Here is a 14,837-nt window from a genome sequence, read left to right as displayed (position 1 = left end):
TTTTAGTGGCATGTTATCATTAAAACTAATAAGCCTTCTGGCTTGACTGTCTTTTGAAGTAAGATGTGTGTTTCAGCTGTATGATCTAGCACACCCAGGACTCTTTCGGAACAGTGTCGCAGGCTGTCCTCAAACAGAAGCACTATGTGAAGCACAAGATGCAACTGCTCGTTGCTGGGAACATGGTTCTTGTGTGGGTAGCTTTTCACAAGCCCGCTGCAAATGTGAACCAGGATGGACAGGACCTAGTTGTACTGTTCCAACTATACCTGCAACTTTCAGAACTCAGAGTTATGTGAAATATGCTCTCTCGTTTGAGCCTGACCGTTTCACCACACAGGTGCAGTTACGGTTTCGCACTAGAGAGGAACGTGGTGAACTATTCAGAGTTAGTGATCAGCACAATCGGGAGTATGGTATCCTTGAGGTTTGTGTTATTGCTTATCAACATTTTAACATAGTTTACCTGCCTTTTTCGGTTGCATTAAACAGTTATCAGTTTTCCAAGGTGATACAGTCCATAAGAGCAAATATAATATTGTGTATGACAGGAGCAAGTCAGAAATGAAGACTATGAGGTTTTACCTTGGATTGGGAAAGCATATTACATTAAACACAACAACAGAGTGAGTATCTTAGAAAGTGTAGGTTATACAGACATAGAGGGAAAAGGACAGTGGAAACACTGAAAAGAGAGAGACAGCATTTGATAAAAACAGAGCAAAATTATTCCATCTGTTTCCCATTTTTCTTTGTATTTCTCTGTTCCTTTCCACAGCATTGGTATAACTTTCCAACTTCTGAGTCTCATATATTGTAGCCCATTTCTGATACCGAGTCATCTTGTCATGTTGCAACTTTTTGGGACCATAGTTCTCAATGTTTTATTGGTGGCAGGAAGGGCATCTAACACTGTCAAATCTGTAATAACACGGCTGACCATGGGTGGTTGCAGGACAAGGCCCAAAGAAAGAAAAAGTTCTCGATGTTTTATGAATATAGTTCTGTTCAATTTTCAAGTTTTCACATAGTTTCCTTCCTCATTTATTAAATATTCTAGACTATTATAGTTGGATTAATTTCTTGTTGAAACCCAACATGTTTCATCCCTGTCTGCAGAGGACACCTTCAAGGAGACTAACTTTTTTGAAGATCCGATGGACACCTTGTCTCACTATAACTTGAGCATAATTAGCTGCTGTCAGTAGCTGTTGTCTGCTATCGCTATCACTCCATCATGGATGGAAGAATGGCACACTACTTCTTCTGAATCGAAACTGTGGTGATCCACTACAGTGTGTATGTGCCCCATCATCCATCTGCTTCAACGGATGTCAACAGCAGATGACACATTGCACAGTGCCTGATAGGACAATGAGCAAAAGCAGACCAAGAGTTGGAGTCTCTCTCTCTCTCTCTTGCACATCCTTGCTGCAGCTTGAGGTTTTCCCCAGAAAGAGACACAACAGAAAAGTACTCCCTGACGGGAACTCCCCTCATGGACACTGAACAACTTGCGCCTCTGTTTAAATGAGATAACATTTTCTGAGTGTTAGCTCTGGAGTGTTTTGTGTTAGAAGAATGAACATTTGATGGAGTGCTGTAACAGTGCTCCAGAGAGATATGAGTGAAGTGAAGACAACACCAAAGAATTAGTATTGCACGTTTTGGTTGAGCTGTAATAGCTGGCACCTGCAAGCCTCATCGAGAGCTAATGACAAAGTGTGCCATTTGCTCTTTATACTCATCACATTTTGCAACTGTCAAGCAGGTTCATTTTCACAGCTTAATGCTTTTGCATAATGGAATCCCTTGTTTTAATGTCCACAGCCTGGTGGAGGGTATCACTCTTGCCTTTCTTGCTTTTTAATTATTATAGAGTAAATACCTACAGCATGTTATTTTACCTGCCTGTTTCTTTTGAGCTTCATGTACATTACAGTGTTACCTGCACCCTCGTGGGTAGCACACCATTTTCCTCACCTCTGTAGCGAGGGTATTTAATTGTATTATTTGTGTAGCATGTGATTATGCTTAGAGAAAATTCATCTGGGGTCACTTAATCCACCTCCTTTCATATTACAAGTACATAATAGTGTTTTGTTGTCACAATAACATTTCATGTATCCATTCTGCTCATAACTGTGATCTGACGTATTAGTCTAAATTACGTAGAACACCACAAGCGTGTTTGCAAGTTATAGAGTGCTTAGTACCTTGTTGATAGGGTCATGTGTGATAAACGGTGTCCAAACCTCAAACTGCAAGCACCCACTGCGTGTCACCCACTGTAAACTGTTCACAGTTTGGCATCTGTCCTCTCTAAGCCAAGTACAGACGGCCCCTTGTAATCCTGTTGCATGCTGTATGTTATATGTAGATGTGTCCAGTTCCGATAAAGGAACTGTGAGAACATTTCTGTGTCCATTATTTCACCCTGCAGATCTATTCCCATGTCTGCCAGAGTACAGTGCAAGCTGAGCTCACAAGTAACAAAATAGTGTGGAACATATCTCCCACAATACAAACCATTTAATTTCACAACCTCCTCCTTTCAATATAATTTCTGGGGTGTATAATTATTTCCATTGCCTCCCTGTATAGCCTCTCATAGTATCCACTTGTGGCTGCCAGTACCTGAGTCTTATCAAATGGAATCCAGTGGTGATATGGCTGCAAAGCATGTTCCACAACTGATCTGTGTGTTTCTACCCTTCTGCTGTTTCTGTAGTGTTGATCTGGTCATTTTTTGACCCTACATTTAGTAGTACCAACTTGCACACCTCCAAAACTACACAGTATCCTGTAAAGTCCTGCTTTTTTTAGCGATTTGCAGGGATCCTTGATCGACTTTAGGTGTTTTTATATCTTCCAGGTAGGTTTGTAGATTACAGCAATATTCCATTTCATCAACATCTTTCCTATTAGGTCAGTAATGTCTTTAATGAATGGTAGGAAAACCTCGGATTTTTGCAGACACCTATACATTACTGTAGTAGTGAGGAATATTATAGTAATTGTGAAAGGAAACTATGTGTGATAACTTAAAAATAGTGCAGAACTATATTGGTAAAACATTGAGAACTGATCCTAAAAAGTTGCACCATGAGATTAAGAACTTGGAAAGCTATACCAGTGATATGGAAAGGAATAGGAACCAAAGAAAAATGGAAAAAAGAAAAAATAGGAAACAGAAGGCATAGTTTCTCTGTTTTATGGGATGATGTCTTTCTCAAAGCAATTTTTCAACTTCCTAAAATTCTGAATCACATCTAATGCAGGACATTGTTAATTTGTAGTCTATACTTTATTGTTATATGAACATTAAAGGGTTTGTTTACACCTGAGTTTCTACTTTACTTGCAATATTCTGTTTATTGCAACAAGTTGGGTGGTCAGTTTCAGCAATAAAGGTTGTCCCTATCTAGCAGCAGAAATTTGAATTGGAAGCACTATATGGGAGCAACAGGACAGAAGCAGATTTAGTTTATAGGGACAAATTTCTCAGAAAATAATAGGAAACATATTGTATGGATGTGCAAGTAGTCCAAGGAGAAAAATTAAAAGTTTCGTAAATTATAGTACATCATCATTGGTTTCACGATTTCATAATTTATGGTGTGTGTTCATTTTTATGAAATTGAACATTTGAAACATTTTAAGATATCTTCCAGCAAATAACTGTACTACGGCTCAAAAAATAAATTAATTAAATTAAAAAGAAGACATGGGATCAAAGATGTAAATAATTCAAATATAGCCTAAAGAATTTTTTTTTTTTATTGAAAGAAGCAATAACTAAGGGACTGTATCACCTTCACTGATATACTGCAACATTTTAATAAATAAATTGCATCTAAAATGATAGGTGTCAGAGGAATAGTTGTAGCCACAAAACTGAATCTAATCAGAGACATTAAAAAAAAAAAGTCTTCATATTATTTACCTTATTTAAATTTATTTTTTGCAAAGTCATAATATTTAATTACATGTTATTACCTTTATAGATAAAAGACAGTCGACTTCACTTCCGATATAACCTTAATAGTCTGCGGACAGAAGAAAGGGATATCTGGCTAAGTGCAGTCACTGTGGATGATGGGCAATGGCACACAGCGAAGGTAACTCCACAATAAATTTCTGTATATGATCTTAGAACCTATTCATTTATTATGTATTTGTGCATTTGTCAAATGAAAGCCTATGTAGTATATGGTAACAATGATGTCAAGAAAATGTAATGAAACTGTTAGTAGTTCTCAGGTGGCTGGTGAGTACTTTCCATGTCTCAGCTACTATTAATGTTTATTGCCTTGGTGTCTTATAGTCTACAGAGATACCTCAGAGAAAGTTCAAGGTAATTTGCAGAAGTCGATCAACCTCTGGCTACTTACTACTTCTCTATGCTTTTGTTTTGAATTAAGTCATTATTAAGTTTAAGATATGGAGAATTAAAGTCAAATTTCATAGAAACTATTCGTTATTGTGCCATATCAAATGCAAACTTGAAGAGCAATATTGTTGTACCTAGTTATTAATTGTCAATAAGCTAACCTAAAAGTATTTAATACAAATGTTCTCAGAGCCAATCTGCAACTAACTCATAGTTACTATATGGGGAATACAAACTTTGCATTTGTTCCTCTAAAGATGAAAACTTTGGTGATAATTATCACCTAATGTTTATTAATTCAGTCAGAAAATTATTTCACTTGTCAAAAGTAAAAGGCGTACAATAACGGGAAAAATGTTAAATAACGTAAGAGAGAACATTAAACTCACAACTTGTTTTACATTCTCAGTGTCATATCAGTACATAAAATAAGGGCAAGACAACCACTCACCTACAGAAGACTGATGTGTGGAGCATAAAAACACACAACAACAACCAGTGTTCACATTATCTTTTGAGCCCTTGCTTTTTTTCCTAGTGAAAGTACACACAGCACAGTCCTGTGGCTACAGTGAAACTGATTATTGACAATTAGTTACTGAAAGGGGTTGATAGAGATGGGGAGAGTTAGGGAAGGACACAAGGAGAGGGTAGTGAGAAAGAGGCAAGTCTTTTTCCATGTCACTCGGCTGCTGCACAACCAAAAGGAGTACAGAGGGTAGAGCATAAAACAGATATAAGAAGAGGGAGAGGAGGGAGTGGGATGAAGGGGGGAAGGAGGTAGACACTGGTGGGAGAAGACAGTACCATATCTGCATGAGGAAAGAGTAGTACCACCTTCCCACCTCTTTCAACCAAGGCAACTGCTTTCAATAAGTGCTCATCAATAATCAGTCTTTCTGTGGACAAAAAGACTGTTTTTGTAGTTGTGTGTATGAAAGTGTGTGAATGTGTGTACTTTTACTAGGAAAAGAGCAAGAACTCCAAAGCTACTGTGAATGCTGTTTTCTATTACGTATTCATATGCTCCACACATCAGTCCACAATAGGTGAGTGGTTCCCTTTCCTTTATTTTACATACTGTTCCATCCACAAATGTCCACTATTTTTTGGCTAGCAGAGGCAAAGAAACTTCTCTCAAGAACAGATATTTTTTATATATATTTACTGAGGAGCCTGCTCTTTAGAGTGCAAACTGCAACCATGTACCATCTCTACTTTATACTTTTATTGTCATCTATTTTCAGCATGTGTTGGTCCTTTTATATGCTGTTGTCTTTTCCATACCCTGCAGCTTTCATTTCAGTTTCATACGATATTATTTTTCTGTTTATATGTGCCAAGTTGTTGGCAGAGTGTGTCCGTAGCTTAATTAAGTATGACAGTAAGGTTTATATCAGTCAGTGTTCACACTGTTGTTATATATTGCCTACAGTAGTTTCAACCTTTTGATCATTATCAGTAGTCCATAATGTGTCTTGGCCAAAAGCTACATCAGAGGCTGTGAGGAGTGAACATATTTTCAGTGACAGTCTGCTATTTGGGTCCTTGAAGATGTGTTTCCTCCTACCATCCTCTAACACAGCAATTGGCCAAGAAACATTATGGGTTATTGATAATGCTGATCTTGACAGAAAATTTGAAACCAATTTTTTCAGAAATAAAAACTGGGAGAGCAATGACTGATATAAACTTCACAGTTAAAATTAATTGTCTCTTCATTGCAGATCACTCAGTCTGTGGAAAATTCCATTTTTCACTTTCTGGAGAGTCTTCTGTAATATATACCACGAGTCCTTTTTCGTCTACCAAGTGAAGTGACATAGTGGTAAGACAGTGGACACATGTTGAGGAGGATGGCAGTTCATATCTCAGTCTAGTCATCCATGTTAAGGTTTCCTAAATCACTTCAGGAAATGTGGGTACAGTTACATCGAATTGCGACCAGGCATCTTGTGTGGCATAGCACATTTTGTTTGTGGACCAATGCGTACTCTGTGTGCATGCATGTGGAAGGGGCACACACATTCGCATGTGCATTTGCGTGTGTGTGTGTGTGTGTGTGTGTGTGTGTGTGTGTGAGAGAGAGAGAGAGAGAGAGAGAGAGAGAGAGAGAGAGAGAGAGATTCAATATGCACCAAGGGATGGTTGAGGTGGCACAAATAAAAGAAAAATAAGGAGAAACAAGCCCAATGTATGTGTTTAGCTGGTGTTGCAGTACTCCTCTTGTGAGGCTTAGTACGCACTGTGATACATTGTTGAGACTCAGTGCCACAATTCTTTATCTTGGACTCTTCATGAAGACTTCTTCTGTGGGCCATTCAAAGAATCGTGTCCACATTTAGGTTTGATTCAAGGAAGGCAAAAAGTTTAAAGATAAGTCAGCTACTGCACTACTGAAAGAACATACTGAATGTAAAGTTCTGAAGCAGTTTTTTGGAAACAGAAATAAAACCTAACATATTTTGGATTTGCTTGTCTTTTTGCTATGCAATTGTTCTCAAACAATGCAGGGAAACCATTGGTTAGAAATATTTCATTGTTTCAAATTTTAAATTTCACATCACATCTTGAAGACGCGGTGGTTGTCTTTTCATTATTGGTCAAGTTTATTATGATATTTCAATCTTGAGCAACTCACAGTAATTTACAGTGAATTGCGTTTGCTAATCTGAGGGAAGCAGAACTTGGCAGTCTGAAATTGGCATCATATTACATAATGTCTACCTCCGCGCCATTGAGAGGTGAATACTAGGTTCGAAGGCACAGTGAAAAATGATCGACCCAGCTCAGATTTAAACCCACAACCTTAGGTTTTCAACACTCAACCCTAGATGTGAATCTGGTCCCACTTGCTGCATTCTAGAGGCACTTTTGAATTATGGCAGCTGTTCACGAGGTGATAATGGCACCATTTTCACAACTCAGATTTAACTCCTCATAATTCAGACAATTTGTACCAAATATTTATAAATTATATATAGAAACCTTCCTCATGAATCAGTGTATATATTTGTCAAAATCAAATCAAAATACCTACAGCAGCTCCTGAGATTAACCTTTGTATGCAGGCAGACATGAGCAAATGACTTCAGTTCATATGTCTACAGAAGAAATTATGAGCATGTGCTGTAAAGTAATGCCTCTGAATTTTTTTATGTGAAAATTGTTAATGCTTTCTAAATAAAACAAATGTCATTAACATTTTTACATCTTTATTCTTCATGTCTGCATATGTGTTTCTGAACACAGTCACCTTGGTGATGATTGCATTTCCCCCAATGAGAGACCAGTTTGTTGATACCATCACTCTAGAATGGTTGTTCTTGTTGACAGAGCCATAACCTCAACTCCAGTTGCACCGCTTCATCGCCATAAAAGTGAAGTCCTCAGAGGTGTTTTTGAAGTTCTGGAAATAGATGAAAATCAGATGCAGACAGGTCAGGACTATTGGACGGTGATCAAGGACAGTGAACCCAAGATGTTGATTGTTCCAGACATCACAGTGCTCATGTGTAGTATGACATTGTCATGCTGAAAGAGAGATTGCTCCATCTGTGGATGTACTCTTTGAATTTGAATGGAATTCTATCACAGTGCACTGTAATTATGTTACACACAGTCATGTTACACAGTGCAGTTCAAAGCTGTCTAGTGACAGAGGGCTGCAAATATAGACACGAATAATGAAGATGTAGAATGTTAATAATATTTGTTTTACCTTAGGAGTTTTCCCATCAAAAATTTGGAGGCATTACTCCCTCTCCCTCTCCTCTCCCTCCCCCCCCCTCCCCACCTCCCCCTCCCCCTCGCCCCCTACCCACTGTTTCTGTTCAGAGATATCGAGTAGCTGGTTGAGTCATAGTTTTTGCAGAGTGTACAGTGCAGTAACACAATGGAAGAGGGGGTGAGACCAGGGAGAGAAGGGAGTGGGAGAGAGAGAGAGGGAGGGGGAGGGGGAGGAGGGGCACAAACATTATGTGCAATGTCAGTGGATTTAATCGCAGCTAGATTGTGGGTGCCTAATGCAGAGGACATACCCTTTCCAACATTTGGTATGCAGTAGGCTTGTCTTGTGAGACTGTATCACTGGGGGTGCCTGAGTGTCAACAAAGAGCGCTAACCACCTTCGACAATAATGTATTGTCAAGGACCACTGTTTACTATTACAGATTGAAACTCTGCATAGATGGACCACACTGTTGCAAATTCTCATCAGCTCAATGCTAATGAGCAGCTGTGTTATTCAGAACCCCCTCTTCTGTGTGGGGTGCATAGAATCCAGTGCACCACACGTGTGTCTGCTCACTGAATTTTAGAGGATACAAAGATTAGCATAGGCACAATATTACCACCACTATACACTCTGATCACTAAATAAAGTTAGCTGAACTGAAGGTATAAGAAAGCAGAAAAACAAGAGGTGATGCATTCCACTTGCTAACAGGTCACCATTCACGTGGGAGATAGAGATGTTCTTGTGTGTAAGATAATACATGTGCATAGTTTGACAGTACTGAAAAATCCGAAGTCATTCTTTTCCAGGACTGGTATTCATCTGTTTGTCTGCAGCACCCTGCACAGAACCTACACCTTCAGCAAGAGATGCATTACCACATTGTGTCTGAATTGTGGAAGAATGAATGAACACTTCAAGAACAAAGAGGTGCTTAAGAAACCCCTCTCGCCACCCCTACACCCTCCCTCTGTGTCATCTGATCCTGACCTCACTTATGTTGCATACATCTGGTAGATTATTGAGCATGACATGCAAATCTTGGACTTAGCTCTGACCATCCTCTGAGCATTGTGGGTAGCAGTTGAGAGTCATGAATATGGATGTGTTCCCAATGTTTTTGAAACCTCGTGTAGTCCTCATCATAATATGTCAACACTGCGAAAGATGTCGCCATGTGTGAAGTGATATCCCTTACTCAGTTGCTCATGAGCAAATATTGTTATGACTGCATATTATCAGTGGTAACTGTAGTTGTACAGGCTTTGAGTGAAGATTGATGCAATAAGTGTTCATATCTATGAAATTTTATATTGCACCAGTTTTATCATCATACTAATCTAACTGTTAAGGTTTTGTTGTTGTTGTGGTCTTCAGTCCTGAGACTGGTTTGATGCAGCTCTCCATGCTACTTTACCCTGTGCAAGCTTATTCATCTCCCAATACCTACTGCAACTTACATCCTTCTGAATCTGCTTAGTGTATTCATCTCTTGGTCTCCCCCTACGATTTTTACCCTCCACGCTGCCCTCCAATACTAAATTGGTGATCCCTTGATGCCTCAGAACATGTCCTACCAACCGATCCCTTCTTCTGGTCAAGTTGTGCCACAAACTTCTCTTCTCCCCAATCCTATTCAATACTTCCTCATTAGTTATGTGATCTACCCATCTAATCTTCAGCATTCTTCTGTAGCACCACATTTCAAAAGCTTCTATTCTCTTCTTATCCAAACTATTTACCGTCCACGTTTCACTTCCATACAAGGCTACACTCCATACAAATACTTTCAGAAATGACTTCCTGACACTTAAATCTATACTCGATGTTAACAAATTCCTCTTCTTCAGAAACACTTTCCTTGCCATTGCCAGTCTACATTTTATATCCTCTCTACTTCGACCATCATCAGTTATTTTGCTCCCCAAATAGCAAAACTCTTTTACTACTTTAAGTGTGTCATTTCCTAATCGAATTCCCTCAGCATCACCCAACTTAATTTGGCTACATTCCATTATCCTCGTTTTGCTTATGTTGATGTTCATCTTATATCCTCCCTTCAAGACACCATCCATTCCATTCAACTGCTCTTCCAAGTCCTTTGCTGTCTCTGACAGAATTACAATGTCATCGGCGAACCTCAAAGTTTTTATTTCTTCTCCATGGATTTTAATACCTACTCCGAATTTTTCTTTTGTTTCCTTTACTGCTTGCTCAATATACAGATTGAATAACATTGGGGAGAGGCTATAACCCTGTCTTACTCCCTTCCCAACCACTGCTTCCCTTTCATGTCCCTCGACTCTTATAACTGCCACCTGGTTTCTGTACAAATTGTAAATAGTCTTTCGCTCCCTGTATTTTACCCCTGCCACCTTTAGAATTTGAAAGAGAGTATTCCAGTCAACATTGTCAAAAGCTTTCTCTAAGTCTACAAATGCTAGAAACGTAGGTTTGCCTTTCCTTAATCTTTCTTCTAAGATAAGTCATAAGGTCAGTATTGCCTCACATGTTCCAGTATTTCTACGGAATCCAAACTGATCTTCCCCGAGTTCGGCTTCTACTAGTTTTTCCATGCGTCTGTAAAGAATTCGTGTTAGTATTTTGCAGCTGTGGCTTATTAAACTGATTGTTCGGTAATTTTCACATCTGTCAACACCTGCTTTCTTTGGGATTGGAATTATTATATTCTTCTTGAAGTCTGAGGGTATTTCGCCTGTCTCATACATCTTGCTCACCAGAAGGTAGAGTTTTGTCAGGACTGGCTCTCCCAAGGCCGTCAGTAGTTCCAATGGAATGTTGTCTACTCCGGGGGCCTTGTTTCGACTCAGGTCTTTCAGTGCTCTGTCAAACTCTTCATGCAGTATCGTATCTCCTATTTCATCTTCATCTACATCCTCTTCCATTTCCATAATATTGTCCTCAAGTGCCTCGCCCTTGTATAGACCCTCTATATACTCCTTCCACCTTTCTGCTTTCCCTTCTTTGCTTAGAACTGGGTTTCCATCTGAGCTCTTGATGTTCATACAAGTGGTTCTCTTATCTCCAAAGGTCTCTTTAATTTTCCTGTAGGCAGCATCGATCTTACCCCTAGTGAGATAAACCTCTACATCCTTACATTTGACCTCTAGCCATCCCTGCTTAGCCATTTTGCACTTCCTGTCGATCTCATTTTTGAGACGTTTATATTCCTTTTTTCCTGCTTCATTTACTGCATTTTTATATTTTCTCCTTTCATCAATTAAATTCAATATTTCTTCTGTCACCCAAGGATTTCTACTAGCCCTCATCTTTTTACCTACTTGATCCTCTGCTGCCTTCACTACTTCATTCCTCAAAGCTACCCATTCATCTTCTACTGTATTTCTTTCCCCCATTCCTGTCAATTGTTCCCTTATGCTCTCCCTGAAACTCTGTACAACCTCTGGTTCTTTCAGTTTATCCAGGTCCCATCTCCTTAAATTCCCACCTTTTTGCAGTTTCTTCAGTTTTAATCTACAGGTCATAACCAATAGATTGTGGTCAGAGTCCACATCTGCCCCTGGAAATGTCTTACAATTTAAAACCTGGTTCCTAAATCTCTGTCTTACCATTATATAATCTATCTGATACCTTTTAGTATCTCCAGGGTTCTTCCATGTATACAACCTTCTATCATGATTCTTAAACCAAGTGTTAACCGTTGAGGTATGGTTGATGTTAGATGGCCAGACCGTTGAGGTATGGCCATCTAACAATGGCCCATTAAGTTCCAACCCCCACAAAGTGCTCTGTCAATCATAATCCATTAACACAGTCTGTAAGATGACTATCATTAATGTTGAGAGTCAGTAGCTCTAATTGATTCTAAGGCCTATGACATTTTGGTGGAACATAAAGAGTTTTTCATTTCTAGTAGTTGTTATGTTGCTGTTAGTAAATGATAACTTGTATCAGTAATTATAAATGAAGTGTTTCTAGTTCAGTTTTGTTGTTGCAGAAGAATGATGAATCCTAAGCTTTCAGAGTAAATATTAATTTAACAAAGCAAGAAATTGTATGGCAGAAAAGTAGTCATTTGTTTATTTATATCAGGAGGATGTAATAGATAATAGTGTGCCAAATGTGTTCAACTCAATAATTTGCAACTAATTCTTAGAAAAGCCTAATCCATTCAAAATTTCTGTAGTTGTATGACATCACCTCAAAACATAATTATTCACTGAGTTTTTTCCTTAAGTGTGTATCTCCACTGAAACTTAAAAAATGTCATTTCCCAACATAATTAACCTTCTTACCAGTATTGTCGGACATTGTTGCAGCGATATTTTTCCAACAGAAAAAACTATTTTAGGTTGTTTCTTCTACCAAGGATTCCTTACTGTTTTGATCTTGTCATCAGTTGTGTACTGTCATGACCTCAAAGAGCTTTCCAGAAGTCCGGACACATAATCTGAAGGAATAACATTGGACCTGTATAGAGGATGTGGCAAAATATGAACTTTCAGTACCTGCATTATTTCAATAGTTTCTGCGATATGGGGGGGGGGGGGGGGGGGGGAAGCCTTATTGTGAAGGAAAAAATACCTTTGCACTAAAGTCCCCTAGGAAAATTTCACATTGATAGTTTCAACTCTATCTCCAGTATAGACTGTAACAGGCACTATTCACTATCCTAATAGTGCTCCAAAATTGACCTATTCTATCCCAAAAGATTGTGAAAAGGTCTTTAACAGCAGACAGTAGAAATTTAATCAACTGTTTGGGAAGAGAGGATATATGTCACTATTTTGAAAACTCAATTTTGCTTCTGCTTCATGATCAAGCACTCACACTTCGTTCTCTCTGGAGATATGTGTGTGTGGGTAACTATACATTTATTCCTTATTGCTGTTACGCTATTGCTACATTTTTTTTTTTTTTTTTTTCTTCCACAACAGGTCTCCCGGTATGGTTCAGCAGCTACACTTGAGCTTGATGGTGGAGAAGGGCGAAGATACAATGAAACATTTATATTTGAAGGGCATCAGTTACTTCTGGTGGACAAGCAAGAAGGTGTCTATGCTGGTGGAAAAGCTGAATACACAGGTGTACGAACATTTGAGGTTTATGATGATTATCAGAAAGGTTGGTAATAATGTCAGTAGTACTAATTTTTGTAAAAATTATATAAATATGCCACATACCTGCCCTTAAAGTAAAATGAACTAAGAAAAAATGGAGATTGCTTTTACTATCACTGGAAGGCATTCATCCACAAAGTCGTTACATGAAATTATCCATCATAGACGCAACTGGGTAGAATTATCTTTATCTTCTGTCTGCTAGAATTCTTGTCTTTAGTGTTGTTATGTTGCTGACAAAGGAGATGATGAAATGGTTAAGTCATTGGTGTGTTATTTGGGAGGAGTAGGGTTCCAATCCCTGTCTGACCATATTAATTTGGGTTTTTGATTGTCCCCATTTCTTACAAATAAGGAACTGGTCCTTTCATTAAGGCTACAATCAATTCTTACCTCATATCCTTTTCCAACTAGTGCCGCATTTCTATTGACAGTGAAGTTATTAGATGAGAGTCACAATATTTTTCAAACAGGAAAATAAAAAATACAACTATTATTTTCCTCTTGATTCAGATTCTCTTTGCTAAATGCAAGATCCATGTGTGTTCACCAGGGGAGGGAGTGGGAAGATTAAATATCCATTTTTTTATATAAATGAGGTGGTCAGTTTTGACACACGTCATGCCACAACAACTACAGTCTTATAGGTAACACAAGAAACATATCTCAAAGAATTCATTCTTATCCACAGTGTATGAGGGTTCTGTAATGAATAAAAATTCTGTATTGTACTCCACATTCTGAGGGAGATGGTCCTCCCTTTGCAGATGATTGTGTATCATTTTCATTAAAATTGAACTTATAATTATCACTATTATTGTTGTGTTGTGTTGTGTATTTTTAGATAATTATCTGCCTCTTTATTTTTGTTTGAATTTATGGTGAGACATCATTTAGCCTGTTATGATTTCTGTTTTAAAACAGCTGAACCCCAACAAAATATTCAGTATGCAATACAAGTTGCTATGGTGTGGTTTCTTTTGATCATGCTATAGAAAACTGTACATTCACTTTCTAACCTGACCAGTTAGAAAATGCGTACTGTTTGTTGGCTAGAGAAAGTTGTTGTGAAAACAAGCCGCATTACATGCCTCTACAGGTTGCATCAAATGTTTTCCAGTATCAGGTTTTCTAGTGTGTTCCTCTTTCTCACTTGTACCTGTTCACTTTGGTACACTCCATGCTCAATTTTAATTCACAATTCCATAAAATTATCACATCTATTCAGAACTCCTTATGTACATGTTAAAATGTGATGAAATCTGAGCTCCAAACTTCTCTTAAACTTCACAAAGCAGTTATTTAGCTCATGAAATGTGTGTGGATGGTACTGTCCTACGATTAGCTGAAGACTATCAAAGATGATCCTGTGTCTTTTATATTTGACCCATCACACCTTGAATAGCTTTTATGAACAATTTATTAAATGGGGGAATTAATAAAAAAAACACAAATAACAAAATAATCCCCCCCTTTAAATAACTGAATTATCATAAAACATTATTTTCCCAGTATCGTAAACTGGCTAGTTGCACTGTACAGATTTCCCCTACTAAGTATGATTCACTTTCTTTGTGCTGATACAATTCCCACACAACCATTTACT

The 14,837-nt window shown here is 38.2% G+C and overlaps 1 protein-coding gene across 1 annotated transcript in view; it reads left to right on the top strand.

Moving 5' to 3' along the window:
* The window catches only part of LOC126088434 (neural-cadherin-like), a 295,055-nt gene that overhangs the window by 167,999 nt on the left and 112,219 nt on the right, over nucleotides 1-14,837 (top strand). The window contains exons 19-21 of the mRNA XM_049906576.1: nucleotides 77-427; nucleotides 4,008-4,121; nucleotides 13,049-13,235. Coding sequence (XP_049762533.1) covers nucleotides 77-427; nucleotides 4,008-4,121; nucleotides 13,049-13,235 — 652 coding nt within the window. The remainder of the gene's footprint in view (nucleotides 1-76; nucleotides 428-4,007; nucleotides 4,122-13,048; nucleotides 13,236-14,837) is intronic.

This window comes from Schistocerca cancellata, chromosome 6, assembly GCF_023864275.1.
Source record: "Schistocerca cancellata isolate TAMUIC-IGC-003103 chromosome 6, iqSchCanc2.1, whole genome shotgun sequence".
In the NCBI taxonomy this organism is placed as follows: domain Eukaryota; kingdom Metazoa; phylum Arthropoda; class Insecta; order Orthoptera; family Acrididae; genus Schistocerca; species Schistocerca cancellata.
This window is presented reverse-complemented; position numbering and strand designations above follow the sequence as displayed.